Source organism: Psittacula echo (genome assembly GCF_963264785.1).
Source record: "Psittacula echo genome assembly, chromosome: 2".
NCBI classification, from domain to species: domain Eukaryota; kingdom Metazoa; phylum Chordata; class Aves; order Psittaciformes; family Psittacidae; genus Psittacula; species Psittacula echo.
The window spans coordinates 96,477,537-96,490,999 of NC_137737.1; the positions used below are offsets into that span (position 1 = coordinate 96,477,537).

The following is a 13,463-nucleotide window of genomic DNA, read 5'->3' on the forward strand; positions in this document are numbered from 1 at the left end:
TGACTGATGTGTTGCCAGTCATTTAAATGTGGCCTTTTGACTTGACTATTCCTAACAGGGGAAGAAAAGTATTCTGTGAATTCAGAGCATGTTTCCAAGTATATGTTTGCAAAGGATTAGACACTGACAAAGTTCTTATGAAATTCACACTTAGAGATAAAGGTTGCTTCCATTTACTCTGAATATTTAAAACAGTTGTTTAAATATCATGCATCTTATTTCTGTTTTTTCTGCTTTCAGATTTACGAGGATAGAAACCAAGACTCTGTAAAACCTGTTTTATTACAAATATGAAACTTGACAAATTCTGAGTAGAGGATTTAGTGTTACTGTGTCCTGCAGCAGGGAAGAGGTGGGGTGGTATGAAAGATACACACAGTGCAGAGCTCCTTCTGGATCTTAATAAGAGAGACCTGACAACAAATGGCTTAAGATAACTGTTTTTAAAAGATCCATAATAAGAAAACAAACATTGAGAATGAGTAAATCTTACATCCCTTCAGATGCTGGGCACCCCACGTTCATGCAGCATCAGACAGAGCCTGGATAGATCTTCCTAAGGCATGCTGTGCAGAGTGGATCCTGCACATGGAGAGAAAATTCTCTCTTTTGGTCACTCAAGCTATTATAAACACCTCTTAATGATTCTGTCTTATGAAAGCAGTACCTTATTAAGCCATCTGCTGTCAGGCCTTTTTTACTGAGATACAGTAAAAGCCCTGCACCAGTCCTCTGTGTCCTACCTCGCCCCTGCCCAGCCCTTCCCATGTACAGAGCATACTCTTATCCTTGAATTTCATGAGGGCTAAAAATGGGAGTGAAACAACGCTGTGACATATTGTTCCACCCCAGCTGACAAACAGTGAGGTTACACAGGGAACAGGATCCTTGGAGAGTTGGGAAGAACTGCCTAGGCAGAACAGCTGGAACAACAAAGAACTTAGAGTTGGCTGTGTGGATTCATATTTCACCTTGACATTTATCACAGTCGGATGTGCACCTCAGTGGAAAAGGATGGCCATGTGAATTCCCAACACATATGAGCAACAATGCCTTGTAAGTATGAAAAACAGACTTCTGTGCATCAATAAACTAACCACAAAGGTGCAAAAGACTGATAAAACAGACTTCCCAGTTCTTAAAAGCTCTTAAGAGGCTACCAGCTTTGAAGCTGGAGGTACAAGAAAAAACATTTCAGACGAGTACAAAGAAAAAGTATATTGTATTCTAACACGAAAAAACCCACACTAAAATTATATACACAGGACTTCATGACATCTCTGGAAAATTACTTGTAATAAGAAATTATTTTATAGACAATTTAACCAAAGTTTTCAGCCAATTTTAGCGTAATCATAACAAAATTGTAATACATTTTGGTATCAGTTTCATTTGTACGCTCCTTAATCATATGAGATGAATAACAGCTGTTTGCACAACAATGAATGCTAACATAACGGAATGACCAATTTACATGATTCCCAAAGGCAGAAAGACCACTTGTTTCAGATTACCCTATGAAATCATCACCACTTGCTCTCTCCCTGCCTTTATCTCTAACTCCATTTTTCAAAACTGTATGAGTACAAACACAGTTTTTGTATTGACATCACTGGCAGGTTGGCTGGCAGCTTCCTCTGCAGAGCTTTGCCATGAAAGCAGGAGGCAAGTTCTGCTGCCAAGGAGAATATTCTGTACAAGAAGGCTATTATTGTTGTTGCAAGCAGCTTCAAAGATTTCCAGCCAACTACAGGCAGGAAGGAAATGTGTCTCCCAACCACAAAGAACCACTGTGGCCTTTCTAATTTTAGTGGCACTGCTATGTGAACAAGCTTCACACCCTTCATTTCATCGCTCTGAGTCATGCAGCCAACCAAGGATTTACAGTTTTTTCCAGTTGGACGCAGTGTGAGAGTCTGAATAAATGGATTTTATGTGAATGAATCATGAGGATTCAAGACATGAGATCCACATTCTTATCTGCACTCCTGGGAGGGGGACTACACTAGAACATACCTTGGCTTGCGTGAGAGCAGCAGCTTCAGCCTTGTCTTGCCATTGGCATTGTAGGGAACCATACAGACAATCTTCTCAATATTTGCCCCAGCCAGTGCTTCTACCTGCTATCCGCATGGAGCAATATGGACAAAGTACCTGTGCCAGCAAGGGCTACGGACTAAATTGCTAAGCAGCTATTTTGCCATTTTCTGAGTTATCCTTAGAAAGGACTCAGAGAGTTGGTGAGATGATCTTGCCCCTTTCAACCTTTCTGCATTCCACATAAAAACAGCACAAATAAGCACATAATTACAGTCCACAGCTATAGTGTTAAATTAAACATGCCCAGGACCTTTCTCTGGCACTCAGGTAAACTAGCTTATATTAAGCTTTCCCAGCCTCTAAAACAGTATGGCTGCATGCAAACAGTCTCACAGAAATGGCCGTTGGATCAAACTAGTTCGTGAAAGGTGCCCAGAGACTGCTGAGAAAATGCTGGTTAGCCAAGACCAAATTCACACTAGGGATCATTCTAAGAATTTAATAGTGCAGATGATCACTTTCCAATGCCTAAAAAAAATCCTTAGTACTGTTTAATTTATTAGTATTGACATAGCCGTAAATTTCTCATTGATTCATTGCAAACTCAATTTTGCAAAGCACTGAGTATATCTGGCCCTGATCCAAGAAGGCATTTAAATAAAAATGCCTTCTCCAATAAAAATCTCACAAAATTTAATGCTATTCCCACTCTTGAATGGAATGCCCAGACCAACCCCAGATCACTGAAGAGCAGCTATTGCTAAGTAAATTCAGGAAATGTTACTAGATGTAGGAGAATACATAAGAAAAAAAAAGCATCTGAAACTTTATATTTGACTACAGGTAAAGGAAGATTTGGAACTTTCTTAGCATCTCTCGTTTCAGGAATTTTAGCTTTCCAAGTTCACTGTTCTTACAGTCCATTGAGCACTCAGTACTGGAGGACCAGGCCAGAAGGCTTCTTGCACTTGGACACTGTCACTCTGCTCACAAGACACTGTGAGTGTGCTGGGTGGCCACCTTTGCCTATTGCTTCAGTCCTGTCATGGGCACATGGCATCTGACTGACAGCTCCTTGTGGAAATGTAATCTCAAGATGCTCCTGACCCCGATCACTGCAGATTTTTCACACAGACATTCCACTGGTTTTGTATCATCTTTTTCAGATAAGTTGGAATTCATCATTATTTAAGGAAACATTATAAGAAAGGCAAACATACACACAAGTTTTGCAGACATTACAAAACCAATGTTTTTCCACCAATCTAAAGCATTATACACATATACATACATATACACCTTCACATATGTACACATGTAAATAGATCCATGCAGAGTGACATTAATAAAATCTTGGCCTTTTTCTTTGCTGTCACTAGCCATTTCTTGGGATTAAAACAAGGAAAAGACACAGAGATCATGCCTCCTATCTACTTTTCAGAGCCTCTACTAGCTACTGAAAGATTCTTCATTTTTTTTCATTCAATTATGCATCCTGACTTCAATCTGTTTTGTTAGGTGATCTAATCCTCCCCTTCATCCACCAGATGTGTATTCTTTCCTTCCACTTATCATGGGCCTTGAATTCAGACTTGAATGCTTGTTTTCCTGATGTCACCTTGACAAGGACACACTTTTTTAAATGGATGACCATCAAATTCTGACACTCCTTGACTGTTACCTTTTCCTCAGGTGCAAGATCTCCTCTTATTGCCTGCTGTGGTTTTCAGTTCAGCATGGATACAAGTGAAAGCAGAAAAGGCAATAAAGTCTTATATTTAAAACTGAGTTTAATGGTGAGAATCCTCAATATCAAAAAGAATTTATAAGCAGAAGACAAACTTCCCTTGATCATCACAACAGCCTAAAGAGAATTTCATTAAAATCACTGGAGACATCTCTAAGGGAAATTATAACCCTATACACACACTTTTAATTGGACGCTAACAGAATCACAGCAAAAGCCAGAGCTTCTTCATTGCATTGCTATATTTTTCAACTAACGGATAAATAGCAGATTCAGAATTACCAGGTTAATCCAGAAAGCTTGTTTACTAGGTAACAACTAGAGAGGAATGGCTAGCAAGGTGCAGAAGGTTTACAGGAAAGTAGCACACACATGGTGAGTACTGAACAACAAACAGCTACACAGTACTGTATCTGCTGTGCAAGCAATATTTGGTTAGACTTTCTACATTTAATTCTAACTAATGACCCTTATGCTGCAGGTCACATATCTAAAGAATGCAAGTATCCACTTCTAGGAATTAGTTAATTTTTGCACACTATATTTACCATAATATAAATCACTATTAATTAGTTTTCTCAAGTTGTCCTATTTAAAATAAACGAGGCACTGAGTCTCAGTTAAGAAGCAATTTAAAAATATATTGGGTGGATTTTGCAGGCACTGAAGGGGATTTATCTCCTAGAAGAGCAGTTAGGATAAAACAGCTTGATGAATTCATTCAGTTTTAGCACTGGATGATTTAGCCTGTGCTAGTACTTTACACAGTTTAATTGTACATTTATTTCCAATTATTTTTTTAGCATCACCCCAGTGCTTCCTGCAGTATCTCCTGCATATTTCAAACACTTCTTCCCCTTGTCGTATTTGGCTTTTAAAATATTTGTGATGGTTGCTATACCTGACAATAGGCACCACTTTGCTAAGAAATACATGTTCTAGTTTTTATCAGCTGCAGTGTGACAAGAATGTAAATGCTTGAATACAAAGTTAAATTTATACATAATCTTAAGTCATATATATTTAAATAAAAACTGCAAGATCACTTCTGCAGCTTTTACAGCTACATCTGCATATAAAGCCACTATTTCCCCAGGTCTCGCAGATCTTTTATAGCTTTCAATAGCCACATTTCAAATTTTGTTTTCATTAATGAACACCCCATTACTTGAAAAGGAAATTACTACTTATATATCACAGAAATATGGTCTTCTCTATCAGTTTCTTGAATAAAAACATCATGCTTTCAACAAATTAGAGTCAGATCTGTCTAGGTATGCCAAGAATTTTGAATATGCCATTGACACAGTGGCTTATTTAATAGGAGACTGAACGTAAGTACAGTGGAAGCATAACTGATTGAATGTATTTCTTCAGAAAAGAACCATAAAATCCCTTGCAGAAGCAATGGTTATAAATCGTTATTTAAATATTCAAACTCCTTTTTTTTCAATATGCTCATAAATGAAACATTTCCAAGACAATAAAGCTATCTGTAGGAATGCAGACAATGGTAGCTGATCCCTTCTACTGTGGTTCAATGTTACAACAGAATTCTACGCCAGGTAACTACTTACTTTATTATATACACACTCATATGTAGCAGTTTGACACTCCAAAGTTTTCTGAGAGATCTGAATTCCAGCTAAAATCTTTAAAGACTACTTCTGTGCCAAGAACAGTCTCTCCTCTCCCAGATTCTACCAAGACCACTGTCGTGGTTTAAGCCCAGGCCGTAAATCAGAACCACGCAGTCTACTTCCCCCCACACACACACTCCCCAGAGGGATGGGGAGGAGAATCGAAAGAATGTAACTCCCACGGGTTGAGATAAGAACAGTTTAATAACTAAGGTATAACACAAATCACTACTGCTGCCACCAATAATAATAATGATAAGAGAAATAACAAGGGAAGAAAATATGATACCGCTCGCCGGAAAAGAGCCCGACCGAAAAGAGGACGTGCCCTTCCGGGTAGCTCCCAGTTACATCCCCGGGCATGACGTGCTGTGGTATGGAATACCTCTTTGGCTAGTTTGGGTCAGGTGTCCTGTCCCTGCTTCCTCCCGGCCCCTCCTCCTCCCTGGCAGAGCATGAGACTCACAAAGTCCTTGGTCAGTCTAAACATCAGTGTTATCAGCTTTGTTCCGAGGCTGAAAGTCAAAAACACAGTGCTGCAACAGCTACTAAGAAGGAGAAAAACTGACTGCTACTGCTGAACCCAGGACAGTATCCACCCCTTATTCCATACCATTCACGTCATGCTCAGATCCCACATTTTCCATATACCCTCACTCTCATTTCAGTGCACTGTTATCTTAGTGCACGGACCAATTCCTATAAAGCTACTGAGTCCGTTCGGTTCATGATGTTGGGCTCCATCTCTTGTAACAGTCTTTCAGAGCAGGAGAAGCTGTGTGCAGTGTTGGATCGTTGTCTGCTGATGCTGATCATTCCTTTACTGTAGAACTCATCCGGTTCTATCAAAGTTCATTCTCTGTTGGGATGATGGTCGGAGGGAAGTCAGGGCCAGTCGCTGGTGCCCTGCAGACTTCTAGTTGATGGCTATAGCAGGCAACAGCGTACAATTGAGTTCATTGTCTGTTTTCCCCTAAAATCAAATCCCCTTGAGGTACGCATCGGACTTCCCCATCTTCCTGCATTACCCACCAAGTATATCCAGGTCCCTGAGCAAAAGCAATCCCACGAGTGGGTTTGCCTTTACCTGAAGCAGGAATAACCCAGACTGTCTTCCCCAGCAAATTCTTCACGTGCACCACAGGAACTTTGTCCCCCTCTACAATATGTAAAAGTTCTGACTGGGCTGGGCCAGCCCTGTTGGCAGATCCTCTGGTGTTGACCAACCAGGTGGCCTTTGGTAAGTGTGTATCCCAATGCTTGAAAGTTCCCCCACCCATTGCTCTCAGTGTAGTTTTTAACAGCCCATTATACCGTTCGATTTTCCCAGAGGCTGGTGCATGGTAGAGGATGTGATATACCCACTCAATGCCATGCTCTTTGGCCCAAGTGTCTATAAGGTTATTCTGGAAATGAGTCCCATTGTCTGATTCAATTCTTTCTGGGGTGCCATGTCGCCACAAAATCTGTTTCTCAAGGCCCAGGATAGTGTTCCTGGCAGTGGCATGGGGCACAGCGTATGTTTCCAGCCATCCAGTGGTTGCTTCCACCATGGTAAGCACATGGCGCTTGCCTTGGCGGGTTGGTGGGAGTGTGATATAATCAATCTGCCAGGCCTCCCCATATTTGTACTTCAGCCATCGTCCTCCATACCAAAGAGGCTTTAACCGTTTGGCTTGTTTAATTGCAGCACATGTTTCACACTCATGAATAACCTGGGCAATAGTGTCCATTGTTAAGTCCACCCCTCGATCACGGGCCCATCTATATGTTGCATCTCTGCCCTGATGGCCTGAAGTGTCATGGGCCCACCGAGCCAAAAATAATTCACCTTTATGTTGCCAATCTAAGTCCATCTGAGCCACTTCAATCTTAGCAGTTTTATCCACTTGTTGGTTGTTCTGGTGTTCCTCAGTGGCCCGACTCTTGGGTACATGGGCGTCTACATGGCGTACCTTCACCACCAGGTTTTCCCCCCGGGCAGCGATATCTTGCCACAGTGCAGCAGCCCAGATGGGTTTACCTCTGCGTTGCCAGTTGCTCTGCTTCCATTGCTGCAACCACCCCCACAGGGCATTTGCCACCATCCATGAGTCAGTATAGAGATAAAGTACTGGCCACTTTTCTCGTTCAGCAATGTCCAGGGCCAGCTGGATGGCTTTCACCTCGGCAAACTGACTCGATTCACCCTCCCCTTCAGCAGTTTCTGCAACTTGTCGTTGAGGACTCCATACAGCTGCCTTCCATCTTTGATGCTTTCCCACAATACGGCAGGACCCATCAGTAAACAAGGCATACTGCTTTTCACTTTCTGACAGTTTATTATATGGTGGGGCCCCTTCAGCACGCATCACCTCCTCCTCTGGTGACATTCCAAAATCTTTGCCCTCTGGCCAGTCCATGATGACTTCTAGAATGCCTGGACGACTGGGATTTCCTATTCGAGCTCGTTGCGTAATTAGTGCAGCCCATTTACTCCATGTCGCAGCGGTTGCATGATGTGTAGAGGAGACCCTGCCTTTGAACATCCAGCCCAGAACGGGCAACCGGGGTGCCAGGAGGAGCTGTGCTTCAGTGCCAATCACCTCCGAAGCAGCTCGAACCCCTTCATAGGCTGCCAGTATCTCTTTCTCAGTTGGGGTATAGCTGGCCTCAGATCCTTTGTATCCCCGACTCCAAAAGCCGAGGGGTTGACCTCGAGTCTCCCCTGGAGCTTTCTGCCAGAGGCTCCAGGTAGGACCATTCTCCCCAGCTGCGGTGTACAGTACATTTTTTACATCTGGCCCGTTCCGGACTGGTCCAAGGGCTACTGCATGAACTATCTCACGTTTAATTTGCTCAAAGGCTTGTTGTTGCTCAGGGCCCCATTTAAAATCATTCTTCTTCCGGATCACATGATAGAGAGGGCTTACAATTGAACTGTAATTTGGGATGTGCATTCTCCAGAACCCCACAGCACCCAAGAAAGCTTGTGTTTCTTTCTTATTAGTTGGTGGAGACATTGCTGTTATTTTGTTGATCACATCTGTAGGGATCTGGCGACGTCCATCTTGCCATTTTATTCCCAAAAACTGAATCTCCTGTGCAGGTCCCTTGACCTTACTCCGTTTTATGGCAAAACCAGCTTTCAGCAGGATTTGGATTATTTCCCTCCCTTTCTCAAAGACTTCTTCCGCTGTATCACCCCACACAATAATGTCATCAATGTACTGCAGGTGTTCTGGAGCTTGCCCCTGTTCCAGTGCATTCTGGATCAGTCCATGGCAGATGGTAGGGCTGTGTTTCCACCCCTGGGGCAGTCGGTTCCAAGTGTACTGGACGCCCCTCCAAGTAAAAGCAAACTGTGGCCTACACTCTGCTGCCAAAGGAATTGAGAAGAATGCATTGGCAATATCAATCGTGGCATACCACTTGGCTGCCTTTGACTCCAGTTCATACTGAAGGTCTAGCATGTCCGGTACAGCAGCACTCAATGGTGGTGTGACTTCATTCAGGCCACGATAGTCTACTGTTAGTCTCCACTCTCCGTTAGACTTTCGCACTGGCCATATGGGGCTATTAAAGGGTGAGTGGGTCCTGCTGATCACTCCCTGACTCTCCAGACTACGGATCAGCTTATGGATGGGAATCAGGGAGTCTCGATTGGTGCGATATTGCCGTCGGTGCACTGTTGCGGTCGCGATTGGCACTTGTTGTTCTTCGACCTTCAGCAACCCCACAACAGAAGGATCCTCTGAGAGACCAGGCAAGGTGGACAGCTGCTCATTTTCCTCAGTCTCCAAAGCAGCAATACCAAAAGCCCATCGGTACCCTTTTGGGTCTTTGAAGTACCCTCTCCTGAGGTAATCTATGCCGAGGATGCATGGAGCCTCTGGACCAGTCACAATGGGGTGCTTTTGCCATTTCCTTCCAGTCAGGCTGATCTCAGCCTCCAGTACAGTCAACTCTTGGGATCCTCCTGTCACTCCAGAGATATAGATGGGTTCCACCCCTTGACAGCTTGACGGCATCAGGGTACACTGTGCACCGGTATCTACGAGAGCTTTATACTTCTGTGAGACTGATGTGCCAGGCCATCTGACCCACACAGTCCAGTAAATCCGATTATCCCCTACCTCCACCTGGCTGGAGGCAGGGTCCCTCTAACAGTCATCACAACGTTGGACACCTAAATCGTATTGAAAGGGATTATTCTTCGTTATCATAGGAGCTGGAGTAAAATCAGCTCTTCCACTCCATCTGGGAACCTGCTCACCAGAGACTGAAGCCGCAGCTCTCATGGGATGATTAGTCTTGACCCTTGTTCCTATTTTCAATTCATGCACCCGTTCCTCCAAAGCTGAAGTAGGTTTTCCATCCCACTTTGTCATGTCTTCTCCATGATCCCGCAGGTAAAACCATAGGGTGGCCCGTGGTGTTTGCCTTCTATATCTTCTGTCTCGAACAATAGGACGTCTTTTGTTAACAGCTGAGACCTGTGTTGGTACACGTGAGGAGCTGGATAAATCAGATAGATCGTCCCTCAATTGTTTGACATCCTGGGACAGTTTTTCCACAGCTGAGATGATGGAAGGGGTGAGATTGTCTTCGAACTCTCGGAGTTTATGAATCATTTCATCCACTGTTGGTGTTACTATGTCACCCCAGGTTACTGTTGCCAATGAATGGGCATATGATGACGGTGCATTCCGTGTAAGTTTTCACCACATGGGTCGTGTACATTCGACTTCATCTGGGTCTATGGGTATATCTCCGTTATTCGGTTTGATGTGATAAATCATCTCTACGATGGCTGATTCCCTCAGAGACTGGATGCCTTTGTCTAAAGTAGTCCACTTGGCCGAACGACTCGTAACATCGTCCTTGTATGGAAATCTTTCTTTCACAGCTGCCAAGAGCCGCCTCCAAAGACTGAGGGACTTTTTCTCTCTTGCAATTGCTTTGTCAATTCCCCCTTCTCTAGCAAGTGATCCCAGCTGCTTGGCTTCCGTACCTCCTAGTTCGTGACCATCGGCCCCATTGTCCCAGCATCGGAGCAACCAGGTGATGATGTGCTCCCCTGGTTGACGGGTAAAATCTTTTCGCATATTTCGTAGCTCGGTTGAGGTCCGAGGTCGAGAAGTCACCTCTTCTTCTTCTTCGTCATGTGATGATGACTCCTGACCAGATGCTGTCCTGAGTGGTGAATACATTGTTTCTTCATCTTGCTTCACCCTTCTTGCCTCTTTTTTGCTTTTTCTCTTGCGTAGAGGGGCAATCGATATTGGTACAAATTGGTCCTCTGGTTTAGCTGCAGTCATCACTGTGGTTTGAGTAGCAACTGCACTTGTCGCTGGGGGTGGTGTAGCTGCTGTGGTTGGAGCTGGGGTAGCTTCGCTGTCTGTTGCAGTTGAAGTTTGAGTAGCGGCTGTACTTGTCGCTGGGGGTGGTGTAGCTGCTGTGTTTGGAGCTGGGGTAGCTGCACTGTCTGTTGCAGTCGAAGTTTGAGTAGCGGCTGTACTTGTCGCTGGGGATGGTGTAGCTGCTGTGCTCGGAGCTGGAGTAGCTGCGCTGTCTGTTGCTTCGCCCTCAGATCCAGGGACATTTTTTCCCTTTTGAAGGTGCTGGATAGCGTTGAACAAGGCCCGGTAGGCATAGGCCAAGCCCCAGCACGTTGACATGATTTGTCCCTCTCTGGTATGACCAGGATGACAGCACACCTCATTTAAGTGTTTCACTAATTCTTCTGGATTTTGCAGTTGTTCGGTGGTGAAATTCCAAAACACTGGAGGGGCCCACTGACCTAGATACTTGCCCATACTATCCCACACACCCTGCCACTCATGGCTGTCCAGCCTCGGGGAAAATCTCTCGGTCCCCCTATTTTGTCGTCTAACCCCAGACAAGACCCAAACCCGACTCTGCTTAACTCTTGAGATCAGACGTAATGGTTGTGAACAAAACACACTCTGTATGCGTGCCAACATGGTGACCCCCATCACAATCAGCAAACAGGTCTCAACAATATTAAAAGGCCACTCAAAAATTTCAAAACTCTCAAACGATGCTGTAAATGGTCTGGGAGGGGCACTGGGAGGGTAAAAGAATGTCTCCTTCATAGGTTGACCACCCAGGAAGGAGAAAAAAGATGTATAGTTGCTAAGCATTTGTATTATATACCTCCCAAAGTATAAAGGTGGTGACCACACTGGGAACACAAGCCAGATCAGTTTCATGATCAATCCTTCTATTGTATTACAAGTCATTGCCACAAAATACAACGAGACAACAACCTTAGCCCAAGCCCCACACTTGAAAAACACCAACACAGCAAATACCGGCTCTAAGTAACCTACGGCATATTGAGACTGTGAGATCAAAACCAACAACTTTGAGAGCCAATAAATCAGCATTGTGATGAGTGACTATTAATCCAAAACACTGAATGCTTATCACAAATACGATTAGACACACTCCGGTCAGATCTGTCGTTATCTCAACCCTTCGTGCCCCACGTTGGGCGCCACAAAGAACTGTCGTGGTTTAAGCCCAGGCCGTAAATCAGAACCACGCAGTCTACTTCCCCCCACACACACACTCCCCAGAGGGATGGGGAGGAGAATCGAAAGAATGTAACTCCCACGGGTTGAGATAAGAACAGTTTAATAACTAAGGTATAACACAAATCACTACTGCTGCCACCAATAATAATAATGATAAGAGAAATAACAAGGGAAGAAAATATGATACCGCTCGCCGGAAAAGAGCCCGACCGAAAAGAGGACGTGCCCTTCCGGGTAGCTCCCAGTTACATCCCCGGGCATGACGTGCTGTGGTATGGAATACCTCTTTGGCTAGTTTGGGTCAGGCGTCCTGTCCCTGCTTCCTCCCGGCCCCTCCTCCTCCCTGGCAGAGCATGAGACTCACAAAGTCCTTGGTCAGTCTAAACATCAGTGTTATCAGCTTTGTTCCGAGGCTGAAAGTCAAAAACACAGTGCTGCAACAGCTACTAAGAAGGAGAAAAACTGACTGCTACTGCTGAACCCAGGACAACCACAATGAGTATGCTCCTTCATTATTAGGACTGAAGAGACATTTTCTTGAAACAGTAGTGCCTGGCACTGAGTCCAAGAACAGAGACAGTACTGGTATCTCCCACTTGCAGATAAGTCAGGCTCTATAAAGAACCTGTGTACTTAGGTTCCCATCAAAAACGGATTGTGTTCACACGAGTAACAACTGTACTACAGGGCAGCTGTCTAAGGAGAAAGAATTGCCAGGACATATTTAACTTCTGTGTGCTTGACTTCACAACCGGATGTGAAGAAACAAGAATCTCTTGTAACTCATTACCTTTTTTAGCTAAAATAGCACAATGCTTTTTCCACTCAACTATAGTCATCCTTCAGAAAAACGGTAATATGAAATACCTTAAGAGGAAGAACTTCTTTATTAATACCATAGAAGTAAGCCATTGCTTGTGTCCATGAGCAAAGACCTGCTACATTCCCACAGACTTTTTTGGCAGTCTCAAAATTATAATCCTCCATATCCAAATAAGGCTCTAAAAGCTCCACAGTTTCTTCTGTAATCGAGTCCTAGTCAAAGAAAAGGGAAAATTACTTTTTAAATGGATCTTGGAACAAAGTCTGCTTCACAGAAACATTTTATTTTTCAAAAACATGGTAGAAAGTTTTTTAAAAACATGCTACCACTTCTTACAGAGAAATGAACAAACCAACACCATTGCTTTTCACTTTTATAAAGGACAGAATAGGTGTTTTTTTGTGAACTGAAGTGAAAATAGCTCCTACTTCCATTGCAACAGATTTACTTGAGTTTGCATTTAATACCCGTATTTGACCCATAAGATTTACAGACATTACTTGTACTCATAGCTCCATGACAACTTAAGCTGATCTAAGTTTTTGGTGCTACAGCAATGTAACTTCTTTTCTCTCCCCCTCAACCAGATGTTCTTGCCCTATCTGTAATACTTTCACCAATGCTCAGTGAATTAATTTGGAAGATAGCAGGGCAGAAATCTAAGTCAGCAA

General features: G+C 43.7%; 1 protein-coding gene across 1 annotated transcript in view; it reads right to left on the minus strand.

The window, feature by feature from the left end:
- LOC308217390 (dynein axonemal heavy chain 5-like) overlaps positions 1–13,463 on the minus strand; it is a gene marked incomplete at its 3' end in the record, with an annotated part of 156,191 nt that overhangs the window by 57,672 nt on the left and 85,056 nt on the right. The window contains exon 55 of the mRNA XM_080610449.1: positions 12,837–13,004. Within this exon, the coding sequence (XP_080466575.1) occupies positions 12,837–13,004 (168 nt within the window). The remainder of the gene's footprint in view (positions 1–12,836; positions 13,005–13,463) is intronic.